The following is a 19,153-nucleotide window of genomic DNA, read 5'->3' on the forward strand; positions in this document are numbered from 1 at the left end:
ATCTATCAAAACCCAGTTAGATTAACATTCATTGGATTGCACTTTGTTTGTTTGTGTGGATATGTAGCAAATTAACATTTTAATAGCACTTAATGACTGACTGAATGGAAATGACAATAAATGAAAATGTAAAAAGCGATCATGAAAATGTTTCCAAAAAATTAATAAAATGATTTTTGACCACTTTGTTGTTCAGATATATCACATATTTGTAACTAAATGATACATTAATTGAAACAAAACATGGTATAAACTGAGGAGTGACTCCCGTGAGGTTCATGTATTTGCTTCACTCCGCTGGGAAACTGCTCTCATGTCAAGAAGCATCAGATCAGTGCATGCGCTGCATCGTCCAATCAGTGAGCGATACACAGTAAGGGGGTGGGGCGAGTGTGTGAGGATTTCATCGAAGGATGGTCTGGTGGTTCCTCGGTTATAGCTCCTCCATTCTCGCTCCTCGATCCTCTGGCAGAAATAAGGCCATTGGGACGGTACTCAAGATGGCGCAGACAAATCAACTTCCGGTGAGACAGAGGAGCGAGGAAATGAAAAATAAGAGAAGTGAGAAGGGGCCCTCGTGTCTCTCACTCGCATCTCACGGAGGCGGAGCTAAGACGCGAGTGAGGGAAAGGAGGAGTCGAGGAGGGGTATTGGGATGAGGCTACTGTGGAGCTGGCTGTGTCTGAAGCAGGAAGAAGAGGGAGGGCTTATCAAACTCTGACTCATTCCAGGAGGACAAGCAGCGCTGACACTCTGAACTGTTTCCTCAATTGCAAACGGAGCCTCGCTTACAACCTGCTCTACATTTGAAAACAGTCTCAAGTTCAGCTGTAAAATATTTGTTTTAAATTCAGGCTTTTGTAGCACACAGCTCCACACTCATGGTAGCAGTGGTGTAAGAAGTACTCAGATATTCTACTAAAGTAAAAGTAGAAATACTACAGGGTAAAAATACTGTGTAACAAGTAAAAGTACAAAAGCATTGGTATCAAAATATACTTAAAGTACTCCTTATGCATAATAGCCCTTTTCAGAATCGTATATATATATTTATATATAATAATTAATTAATAATTCCTTACATTTATTATAGCGCTTTTTCAATGACTCAAAGCGCTTTACATATACACACACATTACACATATATCATACATGCAATGGTCAGATACTGTGGACAATACCCACAGGAGTAAGTTCAGGTGAAGTGTCTTGCCCAAGGACGCAGCAGCGGCGGGTTTCACCCCTTGATCATTGCACAGTGCACTGCGCCACACCGTCCATCTTCACGCCTCGAGGTCATCGAGGCGCTTTTACAAGTACACATTGGTATTATACATGTACTGTGGACAATACCCACAGGAGCAAATCCGGATGAAGTGTCTTGCCCAAGGACACAACGGCCTGACGCAGTGGCGGCAGGAGCGGGTTTCGAACTGGAGTTCCCCAGCACTCCCACTTGATCTGATGATCGGATGCACAGACCACTGCGCCACCCGTCCCGGCAAACAATACTGTCTTCTAAAATGTATTGCAGTAGAAGTATGAAGCAGCATAAACTGAGACGTATTGGCATCAACCACTACTTACTACTCACTGTGCATAATGTTTAATTTTAGAATCATATTGAATTACTGGATTATTTCATTTGTTATACATTAATGTGTTTGTTACATCCCTATTAAAGTGTAGGGGAAATGGAGACAGTAACACACAACAACCAATAACAGTCAGGGTGAAAGAGAACACAAGTGTATTTATTTACACCAAAATAAATGCCAACAAATGTTCTTTAAGTGAGGAGACAAAGATGATTATGCCAAATTAAATAAATGAATATAAGAAAACTCATACAAAAAGCCCTCACTATCTGTTCAATCATTTTTGGCAACATGCACCTGGTCTCTAATCTCTCTGCCCCCCTCCCCCCACGGGAACTCCACCTTTCTCAAAGAGCAAGGCAAGTTTATTTATATAGCACTTTTCCACACAAGGCAATTCAAAGTGCTTTACAAAAAATGAAAGACATTAAGAAAATGGCATTTAAAATCAGTCATTAAAAAGAAAAGCTAATAAAATAAACATTAAAAGAAGAAATACATGGATAAAAGTTACAGTGCAGTCTATGATATGAATAGTTCAATAGACCTATCGCTAAGCCACGCCCCCTTTGAAAACTCGGACAAACAAAGCCGACCGTGAATGACTCTTGACAATGGCCGCGGGGGGAGTTCAAGTTAAAAATAACATTAAAATAGAAGCAAGAGCTAATAAAAGCAACAGCAGATGAAAGTTAACAGTTAAAAGCAAGAGTAAAAAGGTAGCCATGTATTTCTTTATATAAAATATCTAATCTTGTTGCCTGTCGTGTGTAGTGGTGACTGTTGTGTAACCATTGAAATGATAATATGATGTTGAATGTTAGCAGTGGTGGTCACTACATTAAATCTATAACTATAACTGTCCTTGTTGGTCATCATTTTCACTGTTATGCACCTGGCTGACTGTAGCGTTACCTTTTTTTGGGTGAGGGTCTGTGTCTTTTCGGAGCAGCACACACGAGAGCCCGGATGGGATCTGATATTCCAGAGTTGGCTTCCCATCTCTGAAGTGCTTTGAGGTGAAAAGACAGTTAGCAAAAGTTAGCTAAAAACACCAGCTAACTAGCGAGGACGAAAAGTCAGACAGCAAACGTTGATGTTGATAACACTGTAGCTAGTTAGCTGGCTAACAAGTTGGCAGCTAACGTTAGCTAGCTGGGCTGGATATACGCTAGCTAGTTGGCAGTCAAAGTCAATCGTTAGCAAACTAATAGTTTGGTCTACGTTTCTAATACATACCGTCAAATATGATGTCTTTATGAATTGACCTTACCTTTGAGCAAACATAAGTGTCCTTGATAATTGTCTTCACATTCAGTTGTGTATGTGGTTGACGACACAGCATAATCCACCGCTTGCATTTGTCGAGTTTTCTTTTGGGCTTCGGAAAAGGTACGAAATATACTCCTCCATCCAGTCTTTCAGGGTACCTGGTGTCCGAAATTACAGGTACCCCACGCACAGCGTTTCACCATCAGATATTAGCTAGATAATAAACATAGAAACTGAACTCTTCACAGTGGTTTCGATCACAGACGTCTGGTTTTGGTTTGATGCGCCCCACAAACGGCTTTTCTGGTGATGTCCGAGTTTTCTGTCAGGAGGGATTTTCGCTGTGATATGATTGGACAAATTCTATTTGGGGCGTGGTTTAGCGATAGGTCTATTAAAAGCAGCAACAAAAAGAAAAGTCTTCAGCCTGGATTTAAAAGTAGTCAGAGTTGCAGCGGACCTGCAGGTTTCTGGGAGTTTGTTCCAGATATTTGGAGCATAATAACTGCTTTACCATGTTTAGTTCTGACTCTGGGGACAGAAAGCTGACCAGTCCCTGAAGACCTGAGAGATCTGGATGGTTCATCATTTAGCAGGAGGTCAGAAATGTATTTTGTGCCTAAACCATTCAAAGCTTTATAAACCAGCAGCAGTATTTTGAAATATATTCTTTGACACACAGGAAGCCAGTGTAAAGACTTCAGAACAGGAGTGATGTGATCCACTTTCTTAGTGTTAGTGAGGACTCGAGCAGCGGCGTTCTGAATCAGCTGCAGCTTTCCAATATATTTTTTAGTGAGACCTGTGAAGACACCATTGCAGTATTCGAGTCTACTGAAGATAAAAGCATGGACACGTTTTTCCAAATCCTGCTGTGACATTAGTCTTTTAATCCTAGATATATTCTTTAGGTGATAGTAGGCTGATTTAGTAACTGTTTTAATGTGACTGTTGAAACTCAGGTCAGAGTCCATGACTACACCTAGATTTCTGGCTTTATCTGTTGTTTTGAACATTGCAGACTGAAGCTCAGCGCTAACTTTTATACGTTCTGCCTTGGCTCCAAAAACCATTACCTCAGTTTAATCTTTGTTTAATTGGAGAAAGTTCTGACACATCCAGTCATTGATTTGTTCAATGCACTTACCCAGTGTTTGAATTGGAGCATAGTCTCCTGGTGAAATTGTTACTTAAATGTGTGTGTCATCTGCATAGCTATGGTAACTTATTTGGTTGTTTTTCATTATCTGAGCCAGTGGTAGCATGTAGATGTTAAAGAGAAGAGGCCCCAAGATGGAGCCTTGAGGAACCCCACATGTCATATTTGTCAACTCAGATGTGTATTTATAGAAACAAAGTTATTTCTGTCCTTTAAATAGGATTCAAACCAATTTAGAACTGTTTCCGAAAGTCCCACCCAGTTTTCCAGTCGGTCTAGTAATATGCTGTGGTCAACAGTGTCAAACGCAGCACTGAGATCTAATAATACTAATACTGAAGTTCTGCCACTGTCTGTGTTTAAGTGGATGTCATTAAAGACCTTTACAAGAGCAGTCTCAGTGATGTGGTTTGGACGAAAGCCTGACTGGAACACATCAAAACAGTTATTTAAATGCAAGAAATTACTCAACTGTTGAAAAACAACTTTTTCAATGATTTTACCTAGAAAAGGGAGGTTTGATATGGGCCTGTAATTGTTCATTACTGTAGCATCTAGATTATTCTTTTTTAAGAGCGGTTTAATGACTGCAGTTTTCAGGGCCTGTGGGAAAATACCTGAGTGAAGCGATTTGTTTACTATATGAAGTAGATCTGAGGCCATGCAAGGCAAAACATCTTTGAGAAATCCTGTTGGAATAATATCAAGGCAGCAGGAGGAGGATTTCAGAAGTTGTATAATGTCCTCTAGGTTTTTATCATTAATCTGATGGAATTGTGTCATGGTGTTTAAATTGATGTTAAGTGGACACAGAGACAACACATTTGCTGTACCTGATGCCGAGGCACTGACTGCTCGTCTGATTTTCTGAATGTTGTCAGTGAAGAAGGCAAAATCATTGCACGCCCTGGTGGATAGAAATTCAGAGGCTACTGACACTGGGGGGTTTGTTAGTCTGTCGACGGTAGCAAACAAGGCACGTGCGTTGTTTTTGTTTTTGGTAATGATGTCAGAGAAGAACGATTGTCGTGCGTTTTTCAATTCAAAATTATAAAGGCCAAGTCTCTCTTTATAGATTTCAAAGTGAACCTGGAGATTTATTTTTCGCCACCTACGTTCAGCTTTTCGACAATGTCTTTTTTCTGCTCTCACAGGCATGGCCTTTCTCCATGGAGATATTTTCTTCCCAGTCACTTCCTTTACCTTAGTTTGAGCAATGGCATCTATAACATTTTTAATTTTTGAATTCAAATGATCTACAAGATCATTTACTGAGATGTTAGCAGGGGCAAGTGTGGAAGAACAATTCTGAGTAAACATTTCCCTAGTATTTTCAGTTAAATATCGCTTTGTGGTTACCTCTTTTTGAAAAAATGTGTGAACAGAAATAGAGCTCTCAAAGAAAACACAGGAATGGTCAGAGAGTGCAACATCAGTCATGACAACCTTAGAGATATTCAGACCCTTTGAGATAATTAAGTCCAGAGTGTGCCCCTTATTGTGCGTGGGCTCCGTCACATGCTGAGTCAGTCCATAGCTATCAAGAACACAAAACAGTTATTTTGCCCCTCTGTCCTGAGGGTTGTCAACATGGATGTTAAAATCACCAACAATGACTAGACGGTCAAAGTCAATACACACTATAGACAGCAGTTCAGTAAAGTCATCAAAAAAGCTTGCACAGTATTTGGGTGGTCTATAGATATTTAGGAACAGAGCTCGAGAGGAGCATTTCAGCTGAAGGGCCACATATTCAAAATAATCAAAGTTCCCATAAGATGTCTTCCTGCATTGAAGGGAATCATTGAACAGAATAGCAACTCCACCCCCTTTCTTATGCATTCTTTCCTGACTCATAAAACTAAAGTTGGGAGGGGTTGATTCGATAAGAACAGCTGCACTGTTATTTTGTTCAATCCAAGTTTCTGTTAAAAACATAAAATCGAGATTGTGCTCAGTGATAAAATCATTGATTAAAAATGTTTTTCCTGCCAAAGACCTGACATTTAATAAAGCTAGTTTAAGTTTGTTAAACACACTATCAGTCATGTTTTTTGTAACAAGCTGTGGCTGTCATGGAATCACTGCTAAATTAGATAAACTCACACAAACGTTTGAGCGCTTCCTGTATCTAAGATGATTCACCGCTCTTAATCTATTACCTATCAACACAGATATCGGCAAAGCTATAGGCAGGCAGGGCCCCGGGATGTCCTGGAAAGAGTTGAGAGTGCCATACGCCCTTGAGCCTGGACCCAGCACATATCAGTAAGAGTTAGTTGCATTTTGTACACACACATCCTTATCAGGCTTCGGAGACTGCAGATGCTTTCTTGATGACGACGGGGGAGATGGTGCTCTGCTTCAGTGATTTTGGTGGGCGTCGTTGAGGAGCGGGGGTAAAGGACATGCTGCCAGCCCTGCGTATCGCGTACACTAACACTTGAACCTGAACACACACATGCACGTGTGCAATATGTGGTGTAATGTGTTTTGGGCCATAACATTACATTACAACAGGATTGTACGGTTATGAATGCATCATAAGTTAGTTATGATGTAGTTAAAACAATATTGGATGATATTCTTTTTTTGTGTGTGTTTTGAACTGAGATAAATCATGGGTCAAAATTGACCCGCGAACACCATGAACGGTAACAGCTTTTGAACACAACACAAGGGTTGAATATAGATAAAAACAGATATTACTCAGTAGTATTCATGATTTAAGAAGCCTGTTGAGATCTTCATATTAGGTTGAATAATTCAAACGAAAGTTGGTTATAATAAAATATAGTCAATTATATTCTTGTATAACCCACAATGAAAATGTTTCATATGTTATGGTTTTCTATATTTACAGTATAAACAAAGTGGTTTGTTAAGTTGAGTGTAAGGCCTATAATGGTTTATGGGTGTCACTGATAAGGGAGAAGGCAGTTTCTTCCCTCTCCCCCTCACAGCAGTACACAGGGAATATGTCCAGTCCTGTACATCAGAGGCCATGCCCAGTTTCCACAAATATGGGGATGGAGGAGGTGTCTTTGGGTTTTTCTATCCTGTCTTTGAGCATAAAGACACTGGTGGAGAGGGAGCAAACGAGAGAGAGCGGGGGGGGGGGGGGGTTCCCCTGGTATACTCTCTCCCGGTAGAAGCTCTCTCCCTGAGAGCTGGGTTTTTGCTCTCTGTCAGGTTCTCTCAAACTTGGTAAATATCTCTCGAATTTCTTTGTTGAAAGCTGAGTGAATTTCTTTGTGAAATTAGTGGAATTAATTGATGTTTGTTGAAAGTTAGTACCCTGCCACATGTGAGGAAAGGCCCTCCGAATTCATGCGGGACTATAGTTGAAGTATACGAATGTGTATTGTGGACGAATGTGAATTGTGGAATGAATTAATGTTTGTTGAAAGTTAGTACCCTGCCACCTGTGAGGAAAGGCCCTCCGAATTCATGCGGGACTAGTTGAAGTATTTGAATGTGTAAATGAGCAAATGAACTTGTTGAATGAAAGTTTGAATGTGCTTTTTATTATCACCGGTCATTTATGAGGAAATGCCTCTAAATTATATCGGGAGATTTAAATATCACAACTGAATTGGGAAGTTGAAGTTACAATTTAGTGTAATAAATGTAAAACTGTGAATTAGGGTTGCATATTAGAACATGACCACAGCATGATATGTTTTGTAGGATTGTAATGTTGTAAAGAGAGAAGGTAAAAACCCTGTATAAGTTTGGACCTATTTTTCTTCAAATAAACTGATCCCACCTATTGGACTGGGACAACTTATAAGACATCTGCGCTCTCCTCTCCTGCTTCAAATGTAATATTGCACACTGCCACACTCACACTTAGGTAGGGCCACACCTCATTTACTGATATCAAAATCCTTCGGGATCGCTTAAACAGATTTAGCGGGTCGTCTGAATTGAAACAGCAGTTAATTTAACCTGGTTCTTCAGGAGTTAGTAGAGGTGAGATCTTGCTGACGTTGGTGGATCTGAGCCAAGCAGTAAACTTACATAGACTCAATAACTTCTGTTAGGTCAATTAGTAGGTCTGAGTAATTTGCCGGAATAAATTATCAGCTCCTCCGACACTTACCATCCCACTTTTCAAACAAATTCAGTTGGTTAAAGTTGAACAAATGTTTCTATAAAATCTAAGTTGATAAGAAAAAAGCCCAATAACTTATTTTCATAACACGCTTGAAATAAACCCTTCCTATTTCCTCTTATGATAAGCAATCTGAGGCTTATGTTTGAAGGAATGAGCTGCTAACAAGATAAATAAAACCCTCTGGAGAGCTGGGATGTAGGCTGTTTGTTTTCTTAAAGCATTTTCAAGTATTAAGGATAATTTACCTACATTTGATTTATTTTTGCTGACTTATAAGTGAACTTATGAGGCAATATACCTCACCTCGAGTGAGGGGCCCAGCTCTTCGTATCATTTTGTATATGTGGCTCTCGGTGAAAAAAGTTTGGACACCCCTGCTCTAAAGGAATAACTGCTTCTGTCAGACCCTGAGGGGCATAAAGAAGGGCTCGTCCGGGATTTGAACCCGGGACCTCTCGCACCCTAAGCGAGAATCATACCCCTAGACCAACGAACCATGCACACCTCAGTAGGCTGTCTATTATTGGATCTACAAACTGCCACGTTGTCCAAACGTTTTGCAGTAGTCCAGTCTTCTTCAGATAAACCACAGTGCCATCTGTGGGACGTTTTTAGTACTGCAGCCAAAACACAAGGCATCACTCACCCCAACAGTTTTCTAATTATGTCCTGTTTTATGCTTGGAAAATATCAAAACATCTATGTAGTTTAACATTTAATAACTCAAAGACACACCTTAAAGTCACCAGTATATCATACAATATTGTATTTATAATGTATTGTTTTCTCAGTCAGGCAGACATGGACATATTTATTTGAATGTTCGACTGTTTTAAATTGATATTAATAATTTTGTCACGATTTATGAGCTATATACATTTACATTTACATATGCAGTGTGAATATTAAATGTTTTCCTTTATGTTTACTTAATGGTAACAAACCTTTTTGATAGGATTATTCTTTTTTATAAATAATGTGTTCATACTTCCAATTAATTGTTTTCCTATTTTTAAACATGTTTTATTTTATGACAATTCTTTTTTAAATGTCTTTTGTGAATTAACTTACTGGAATTAATTAAGCTTCTGGGTGTGAATTATTATTTTAGTGAATTTAATTGCATTTTTCATTGCTGTTTTGTTTATCTCTTTTGTATTTCTTTGTTATCTATTTATTTTATTTTATTTGTTTTCTCTTGTCTTTATTTTTCTTAACTCTCTGTCAAAGCGTCTTTGAGTTTCATGAAAAGCGCTATAAAAGTCCCATGTATTATTATTATTATTTATTTATTCCCTCATTTACTTATCAATAAATATAGTGACAATATTGATCTTCAGCCTTGTGTACGCACATATCATTATTTTAGAAATTACTGTAAATATTAAATTACATAATTGAGTTACTAAATTAAAGTCATTTTCTGATAAAACTATACATATCAAAAGGGATGGATAAAGTTCCTCTGTATAAACTCTGTGGCAATTCATAGATTTATTTACAGTATATTTTAAAACGTGTACGCGCGTACTGCACCTTGAAATGCATTCAGACCCAATGCTTTCTGGGCTGTTGGCGTCTGAGGTCTGTGTTCCTGAGAAAGTGAGAAATGTTTTCACCGAGGGCCAAATACAGAAACAAATATACGAAGAGCTGGGCCCCTCACTTGAGAAGAGGTATAATGTCTCATAAGTTCAGTTATAAGTCAGCAAAATAAATCAAATGTAGGTAAATTATGCTTAAAGGTAGGGTAGGTAAGTTTGAGAAACCGGCTCGAGATCGCTAGAATTTGAAAATACACCACCGGAGAAAATCTGCCACTTCCATATAGAGCCCCTCCTCCAACACACACGAACGCGCACATGACCAATGAGGACACGAGATAAGTTTGTGCACAGATGGGAGGCTGACAGGCAGGTAGGCCATCCAGTTATTTTAGCCGGGCCGGCTAAAATGATTGGTCGTGCTTTTTACAGCACCACGGCTTCCACAGATGACATTTTTTTTAATGGATTTTTTGTCAAAGCACTTAAAATATTCATTGCTATCGGGATGGAAGAGCATTCCATGGAATATAACAAAAAGTGTATCTCGAGCCGGTTTCTCAAACTTACCTACCCTACCTTTAATACTTGAAAATACTTTAAGAACACAAACAGCCTACATCCCAGCTCTCCAGAGGGTTTCATTTATCTTGTAAGCCTAGAGCGCCAGATCTGGGGGGGGGGGGGGGGGGGGGGGCGCTGCGGTGGCAGCTCTGGGAGGGAAAAACTTGTTTTTGACCGTTGGTGCACATCCTCATTTTCGGCCTTGATGTAACAACATTGACTGTACAATTGACCAATCATATCTTTCCTCTAAATGGGCGGGCTTTATTTTCGCGGACTTTATGACAAGTTCCGCCCGCTGTGAGGTCTATGCAAGTGGTGCAGTGACGCGTCCTATAACCCGGAAGTAAGCTTCATTCGGATTCCCTCGACAGAAAGCAATGGCATTTCTCCATAGGATTTTGGAAAATAGCTCGAAATAAGGTCTGTGGAAAATGAACCTGTTAGATAAATGCACGTTTTGTTCAGCCGGATAATATCCACATGTCTACCCTACTTTTATTATTTTTGAATCATAAATCTAAACGATAGATTTATGATCGATAGATTTATAATTAGCATAAATTTGTTCATGATGGCTCACATCAGTGATAGTGATGACATCGTTGCGAAATTATTAACCGAGTCATTTTCAGGATTGAGTTACAATGATAAACTGGAGTGGCAAAGGATCAGCTGCATGACCCGCCATCAAGTGCTTCATCCAAAAGGACAGGAGGATGGACTTCGTATTTAAGTGATTTGATCATCAAAGGTAGGCCTAAATCATTTTCAATGTGGGCCGCAGTGCCGACTTAATTCATTTGCAATTGTTACTTGGCTGTAAGTAAGGGAGCCTGTCATGATAGGTGTTTATATAAATGGTGTTGTTTTGTGTGGTAGAGGGTCGCTGTCATTGATGCGTTTTGCACCCAGGGCCGCTGTTTTGATATTCCACTGAAGTATACGCTGTGACGTAATATCTCTTATTTTTATTCGAGGGAAGGGTCAGAGGGCCTAGGTATAAAAGTCACGGCTCGCCACTGATGTATACTATAGGACAGTAAACCAGCTAAAATCTCGCCTAGGGCAGCTAATTGGCTAGAACCGGCCCTGTTTATTGATATCCATTTAATCATATTTTACATCTTGGTTCTCTCTTCGGACGTTGGAATATTATTAATACAGAATTGCTCATTTGCAAAAGTCACATTAGATTGAATTGTATTACATGTTATGACTACTGAGCCAAGTATCTAAAATAGTTATTTCTAAATCAAATGGAAGCTCTAGATTGTCACCGATGCATTTAATGTTGTTAATATCATTTTCACCATTCTTTCACCTCAGGAGTTTCCTTGTGCAAAATTATTTTGTGATATTATGAGGAAGAGAGAAAGTCTAAAGGTTATTTGGTACAATTTAAGTTCATTTTCTCTGTAAAAGATGTAAAATGTGTTTACCATGGGGGTCTGGACGGGGGGGGGGGAAGTATAAATACATAGACAATTGTGAAAGAAAAATATTAAATATATGGTAATGATTAAATTAATTATAAAAAAATCAAGATGATAATTAAAAGTAAGAATATATATTTATTTAATATATTTAAAATGTGAGTTTCACTTCCTTTATGTATTTATTTAAGTATTCATTTTATTTATTTATTGAGGCATTTTTTTAAATTTAGTCTTTCATTATTTATTTCCCTATGTATACATTTATTCCTGAATTTAATATATATATATTTATTCATGCATTTATTTATACCTGTGTCAATTTCTTTCCTCCATAACATTCCTGTGGCCCTGGTGAGATAAAGATGATTTAATAGAGGTCACTTCTGCAGGGTTGCATCAGGTTGTATCTGCAGGTCAACAAAGCGCCTCTAGAGGGCTCTGAACCACCAGGAAATCTACATTTGAAGGTTAAAGGGGAGCAGCAGAAGTCATGCAACGTGGCATGTAAAGTTCAGAGATAATCTGATGGCTATCTTCTCTTTTCATGGTTCGTTGGTCTAGGGGTATGATTCTCGCTTAGGGTGCGAGAGGTCCCGGGTTCAAATCCCGGACGAGCCCTCTTTATTGCAAAAGTTGCACCTCAGATGGGTTTGATAACTCTATCAAACTCTATCAACTTATCATACAATCATTTTAGTTTTACAGTTTCTCAGCCCACAGGAAGTTACATTTTTTGTTTATTGAAATAATAAGAAGAAGAAAGCTGCAATGGATGCGTTCCAGTGTGTACTGTTTAGTGTACTAGGTTTTCAGGCGGCCTTAATTGAGCAATTCACCCATCAACCACATCTTCATATAATTGATTCACACTATTACTCATTTCTGTCTACTCGCTCTGTGTCTCAGAGGACGGTAGTGGACAGTTCAGAAACGTGCCCATCAGTGACATCATCAATGGTCATTTCCAATTAGCTAGGAATAATGTCACTGGTAGGCAGGTTTCTGAAATGTCCACAGCCCACCTTTGAGATGCAGAGCGAGTAGACAGAAATGCTGCCATCCTATTATGAGCATTAATGAGGACCACTTATATGAAGATAAGGATAAGAATGGATGCATTTTGCATCCATTCTTATCAACTTGAGAAAGAAATGTAAAAGACTTATGAATTAAATTCAATATTTGCCAAATCTGTTGTAAAGTAGTAAACCTAGTATTTTGAGGTGCAGGCTCACCAAACATGCAGTCCTTTATCAGCGTGTCCTTGAAGGCCCTCTTCTCTCCCTTTCCCACCCAGTTGAAGATGCAGGCTAGACTGTTTGTCATGGCAGCGGATAGCATTCGCCGGATCATATTTTCCGAGTTGGTCCCTCCGACTAATGCCAGGCGGGTAATCTTAACAGACGAGAGAAAATGATTAGTGTGCTACAGTGTACTATGTAAATAGACATCTTCTCATTTATAAATAAATACAAATGTAATGAATTTGAACACATTTGTATTACCTCTAAGGAAGAAATAAGACCACTACTGTGTCCAAACTAATCGACAAACAATGCCAACAACCAAATTGGCAATCCTAAGAAATTGTCAAATATTGATTAAGAAAAATATTATCGTGATTCGCGAGGTGTATTTTTACAATATTTCTGTCAAACACACATCCAAGTGAAAAATAAATGTAATGCATCCACTCCTACAATTCCAGACATAAGCCCTTAAGATTTCAAACAAGAAATGTAAGACTTTTAAAACTTATAAGGATCCACAGGATACCTGCAAATGCATACAGAAAATATTAGAAGCCTCGACAGATTATAGAGAAAATGCTTTGTGTAAAAATTGTTCACCATCTTTCGACGGACTGCTTCCTCCCTCAAAGCAGCTTCAGTCTCATCAAACTTCTCCTCGTTGGTGAGTGGAAGCATTATGGGGAAGTTGTCTTCTTGTGACTCTGGTCCAGCTCCATGAATGTTTAGTTTAGCAAGTTCCGTCTTTATAAAGTTAATGTCACGTGAGATCTGCTTCACCTCCATACATAGCTCGGTAAGCATCTTCGTGGTTGTCATGGCAGCAATGTCTTGAAAAATAAAGGTTTTAATTTACATTTCAAGGATAGATTTTTAATTTCCAATAATTTAGAATGACACTAAGTAACTCACTGATAAGTGTTTGCCAACAGTAACCATTAAAGCTGCACTATGTAACTTTCCTATTTACCCTGGATTTGAACACAGGTCTCCAGCACAACTGCTGAAATATTTACCACTGAGTTTATAGAGCCTGCCTGCTTGCTCGGGGGAGAAATTGACCATAAAGTCATAATTTTTGTCAAACCAAGGTCATGTCTCACCTAGATAAAGGATCTAAATGTCTCAATAGAAGAGCAGGGAGACCAAAATCAACCACCCCAATTTTAAGTTATATTGTATTAACACTACCATACAGATTGGACAAAATAACATTGTAATCACAAAAAGGTTACATAGTGCAGGTTTAAGTGCTTACATTTTAAGCCTTAACACCATGACAAAAAACATGAAAAGATGGGAAAGTCACAAGGGATAGGTTTCTCAATTCAGAAGGCATCAGTACGGTTAAGAACCTGCTCAGAAAATGATACTTGCCTTTCAACACTCTGCTTGATTCCTCTCCATATAATCTCCCCCGTGGTGTTTCTGGAGCTGAAGGGGGGTGGGATGGGTGTTGCGGGGTCAGGTGAGCCAAGCCCAGTGCGCTGAAGTCAGCTAATCTTGAGCCATGTGCATAGCTGGCACCGCCGTCTAAAAGACAAGACACCATTATTAATTGTTTATAAGTAAGCCATGAGAACCATTGGCCCATAGGAGCCGATATCCTGTTTCCGCAGCATGATGTATAAGTACACCCCCTGGACATGATGCTAGTATGTCGCAGGGACTTAACCCAATCCAACCCTTGATACTGAGTGCCAAGCAGGGAGATATCGGGTACCATTTTTAACAGTCATTGGTATGACTCGGTCGGCGATCAAACTCACAACCTCCCAATCTCAGGGCGGACACTAACCACAAGGCCACTGAGCTGCTATTCATTCTTTATATTGAACATGAATTTGGGAATTTTCCAAAAAAAAACAACATTTAAGATGAGAAATACATACCATTCCTTGCTTTCTCTAATGGCATAGCGTGGTAGGGGCTGGAGTTATATGTTGGCAATCCTAGAAAAAGAGAGAAATAACTAAATAAGGCAAATGAGCACTATCAAAGTTGTTATCCATGAGCACCATATAGCAATTGCACCTAGCTAGCCCCATATAGTTACTTTCCAACTTTAGATAAAGGAGACCTGAGGGATGAACACACTTGACTACAGAGTGAGTAATTAAAGAATAGTTTCCCACCTAAGGTGCTGATAATTCCTGTGATCCAAAGATAAAAAAAAGACATATAATAGCCTATTAGTCTACTTAATAACGAGGGGTGCACTCAAGTGGCTGCCGATGACCATTTATTCAGGATACAGAAAATATGACCAACGTTTCGGAGAGACTGAAACATTGGGTCATATTTCCGGTGTCCTGAATAAATTGTCATCGGCAGCCACATGAATGTGCCTGACTTTTACACCATTAGTTTACTTACCATCATTACAGTGGTCCATTGACTGGTCCAACTCCGCCAAATAGCTTCCACAAAAGCCTACAATGAGAGAACACAAAACATGAACTATGAATGCTGTAACTCGGACAAAGCACATTTACATACTGTCCGCCCGGAGGTAGTAGTGTGAAGTAGGGGTCGACCGATTATCCAGACCGATATTCCGCATTTTACAGATATCGCTATCGGCCTTTTTTAAAAAAATCAAATTGCCGATAAAACTTTGGATCTGATGCGGCCGTTTCTCTGGTTGCAGTCACCACTCTGTGTTCACGAGCAATGTCCCGATCCAATTCTATCCCAGTTACACAGGGTAGCGTCTCGCAGCGGATAAACTGTGAGGGGGGGGATTGCTAGTGGAGCCTCGCAGCAACTCTGCTTTCTGCACCACAATCTGGTGCTGCTGAATTGGGACTACTAAATGAGTGAGACTCAAATATCAGAAGTTCAGAACAAGTTTTAGTAGTTTTCATTTTATTTCTATTTCATTGACTTTACTCAGGGTCACAGAGAGGAAAGCAGTTTTAAGATGTTGAAAAGTTCAGCAAACATAAAAAGGCATTTCAAAGAAGTTGTGTTGGAGTTTGTGTTATTCTACATTTTGAGACCAAGATTTTCTGATATTACTGCAAATGTATATCGGTTCCAAATATCGGTTATCGGTCTCGTTGATTACTAATAATCGGTATCGGCCTTGAAAAAGCCATATCGGTCGATCCCTAGTGTGAAGTGGTTCACTTACCATTGTCAGCCTGGTGAATTGACAGAACATCCTCCGAGTGGCTTCCTCCAGAGGCTAAAAGGGAACAAAAGACAGGAATAATGGATGCTGTAACTTTTGAACACATATCACATGACTGATGTTTGAATGTATTGTTGGAGGAACTAAATGCTTGTAAATTAAAGCTCACATGCAATTACATATTGTTCCTGCCATTTTAATAAGTAATGACATACCACTGCTTGCATTTGGGGTTGGTCCTGAGGGGTACTGGCTGGATTCTGGGAGCACTGTAGGACAATGAACATCAGGTGGCTTGGCAAATCTTCTCTTCACACAGCTGGTTTCTGACTCCCCATCTGACTCCATGTACACAGGATTTGGCCTGGAAAATAAAAATGAAACATTCAACATTCCCATTAATTGAACTAATTTGCCCCATGGCCCATTTCTGTAGAATGAGGCCGCTTGACGTACAGGTACACATAGAGATGACACTAGTCTATCACAGGACTGGAGGTGGGGTTTTTACTTATTGTTTACACAGAAACCAAGGATTATATATCTCAAGAGGGAGCGATCAAAGTAAACATCCTAAGCCTGCTTCCTCCACACTGGGAGTGCTGTGACCACTTTTCCATTGCATCTTATGAGCGGTTGGGTTCTTTTGGTTCCTGCCTATGCACGCATACTGGTTCTTATCAATGCGACGTTGTTTGATAAGGGTTAAAGTCAGGCCAGACATGGAACCTGACCTCCTACAGGAATTCAACTGTACCTTACTCTTCTTTTCCCACGTTCACCTGCTTCGTCCTCAGAGCTCAGATCAGTGGTTGGACATCCAGTATTCACATACTTTTCTTCGTATCGTTTGGCCTTTTCCAATGAGTCTGTAAAAGAAAAAGCATAAAATAATAGGATGACATTTTACTGACTAGTCTCACTTGTGACACATATGTCATATGTGGTATGGCACCACACACATTCAAACTGCCATCCATAAAACGTGTGGATACCTATATACTTGAAAATAGACAATAGTAATGCAGTGACTACTTACCACAAGTAATCAAGAGCCGGACATTCGCATATGTGGTCCATCCTTTATGGGCCGTCATGTGTTCTTTAAGGGCCTTCAAATACATGTTTTTTGGGGGCCATAACAATTTACCTTCCTTTAGACTGAACCAAGACAAGAACTGTTGCAGCTCCGCCATTTGGAAAAAGTACAACGGCCCAAAGCACCACCTCCCTTTCCATTCTGTATACAATAAAGGAAATAATGTAAATGATTAAAAAAAAAACCTGCTCATAAATCATAAGATGTCATTTACTCGCCCAGCAGTATGAGCGGTATGCTACTGCATATGAGCTATTGGAATAGCTATGAGGCCATTTCCTTCTGACTCTGGATACAGAACACATTTACGTTTGATACATCCAAGTTTACCAACCCCGATATTGTCACACAACTCTCTAACCTTGTATGTACCTATGCATGAGGACTCGCAGGGATAAGTGTAATATGATTCTTGGTGTCTGAACCTTTTGTAGATCACATATACCTCATCTTCTTCCTCTACTATATTCTGCACTACTGCAATACTATGTCCCACCTCAATACAATTATCCCCCTGCTTTGTAGACAAGGTAAAACGACTACTGGAGACCTTTGTGTACTGTACAGCAACACCGAAATGTTGAGGGAGTGGACCATCAGTGTGGATTTTCTGTAAGACTGGTTCATCTGTTGGTAATGGAACCTCACAACATGGCTGTTCTGACAACCTTTTGACCACCTGTTGTAGAGGTTGGTGTGGCTTGCGTAAAAGATGCTTTATTTGGCCAAGATAATTCTCAAAAGGGAATCCTGAAACATTATCTAAAGGTCCAAATTGTTTGTATTCATGTATAAACTGGTGTACACTGAACACAATCTGATCCCTGCCATACAACTGTCCAAAGTGTTCCACAAAGGAAATCATCAATCTATGCGCTAATTCAACCTTTTGGCCAGAAATTCCAGGAGACAAAAACAAATACATGGCCACTGAAAACAACATAAAGTTGTCAAATCTCACTGGGAAGGCAATCCTTCAGAACTACAGGGCCCCAGTACAGTATGAAGGATCGGAGCTCTGTAGCTTTCCAACGATCCAGCTCATTCAAACCCCTTGGCTTGCGATTGAATTCACAAGGGGTGTGGGAATGTAACCCCAGCAGTTTGCTTGATATACTGTTAACAGTTTGTGAAGGAAGCCTAGTGGCTAGATTGCCCTTTAACCACATATTCAACAGTTTTCTCATCACACCAAGACAACAGAGGTGCATATAATCTATTGGGAATGAAGAAACCATCTTTACTATCCCTGTTAAAGGACTGAGTGTCTGTTTCAAGTGATGTTCTTCATCAATCATATCACAATAACTTGAGTCTGTCCTGAGCCTGACATTTGTTTCAGGATAAGTCATTTTCTTCCTCCACACACCATGTTGATCACACTTGTCACACCCTGAATAGCCATTATGTGACTTAATATTCTTAACGTAGGCTCTGGCTGGAGCATCACACACAAATGAGGAAACCAGTACTTTCAATCGGTTACCATTATGAACAACGCCATTAGCCAGTACATTTTTAAGGTCGCTAATAAATTGCTGCAGATACTCAACAACACACTTGGGCTTGCTTAAACCACAAAAGATACCGACAATAAATGGGGACTTAGTATAATCACATTTCAGAATTGCAAGTATAGGCCAGAATTGAAGTCTTGAACTCTTAAAGAGAGGGAGACCATCTATGTTGAACTGTAAAGTAAGAGTTCTGAGGCTCACTGGTAAACTCAAAACATTTCAATCGTGAAAGTATCCCTTGCACCAATCCAAAATGGTAGTACTCGCCACCTTGCATTTGAGTGGTTGCAACATCATGTTGTGTTCTAAGCAGAGTTCTTCCATCCTTAGGGAGCATAGGGTGAAAAAGCTTTAAGATGGACAGCAGAGCAGACAAAGCAACCAGACTGATTGAGTAGGATGTTGCCCAATATCTTAGGCTCCTCATAAGCAGATCCTGACTAAGCTGATGCTCG

The 19,153-nt window shown here is 39.6% G+C and overlaps 1 protein-coding gene and 2 non-coding genes across 3 annotated transcripts; 1 reads left to right on the forward strand and 2 right to left on the reverse strand.

Annotated features, from left to right (window-relative positions):
• Window positions 1-8,573: 8,573 nt before the first annotated feature.
• Window positions 8,574-8,645, reverse strand: trnap-agg. Its single transcript has one exon. It is a non-coding gene; the product is annotated as a tRNA-Pro (tRNA).
• Window positions 8,646-12,242: 3,597 nt separating this feature from the next.
• trnap-agg lies at window positions 12,243-12,314 on the forward strand. Its single transcript has one exon. It is a non-coding gene; the product is annotated as a tRNA-Pro (tRNA).
• A 1,886-nt stretch (window positions 12,315-14,200) lies between these two features.
• LOC117559509 lies at window positions 14,201-17,245 on the reverse strand. Its single transcript, XM_034236303.1, has 8 exons — window positions 17,122-17,245; window positions 16,840-16,951; window positions 16,298-16,446; window positions 16,083-16,136; window positions 15,323-15,379; window positions 14,839-14,898; window positions 14,320-14,479; window positions 14,201-14,213 (listed from the first exon to the last, which is right to left on the reverse strand). Exons 1-8 carry the CDS (start codon window positions 17,204-17,206, stop codon window positions 14,201-14,203), a joined length of 690 nt encoding a protein of 229 aa, XP_034092194.1. The 5' UTR covers window positions 17,207-17,245.
• Window positions 17,246-19,153: the final 1,908 nt, after the last annotated feature.

The sequence above is a fragment of the Gymnodraco acuticeps genome, unplaced genomic scaffold (assembly GCF_902827175.1).
Source record: "Gymnodraco acuticeps unplaced genomic scaffold, fGymAcu1.1, whole genome shotgun sequence".
Lineage (NCBI taxonomy): Eukaryota > Metazoa > Chordata > Actinopteri > Perciformes > Bathydraconidae > Gymnodraco > Gymnodraco acuticeps.

Bases quoted from the DNA above. Each gene is read 5' to 3' on its own strand.
- LOC117559509 (XM_034236303.1), bottom strand. From the start codon at position 17,206: ATGTATTTGAAGGCCCTTAAAGAACACATGACGGCCCATAAAGGATGG. The intron at 16,952-17,121 runs GTAAGTAGTCAC...TTTCTTTTACAG, and splicing joins CCGGCTCTTGATTACTTGTG to ACTCATTGGAAAAGGCCAAA. The intron at 15,380-16,082 runs GTAAGTGAACCA...CTCTCATTGTAG, and splicing joins AATTCACCAGGCTGACAATG to GCTTTTGTGGAAGCTATTTG.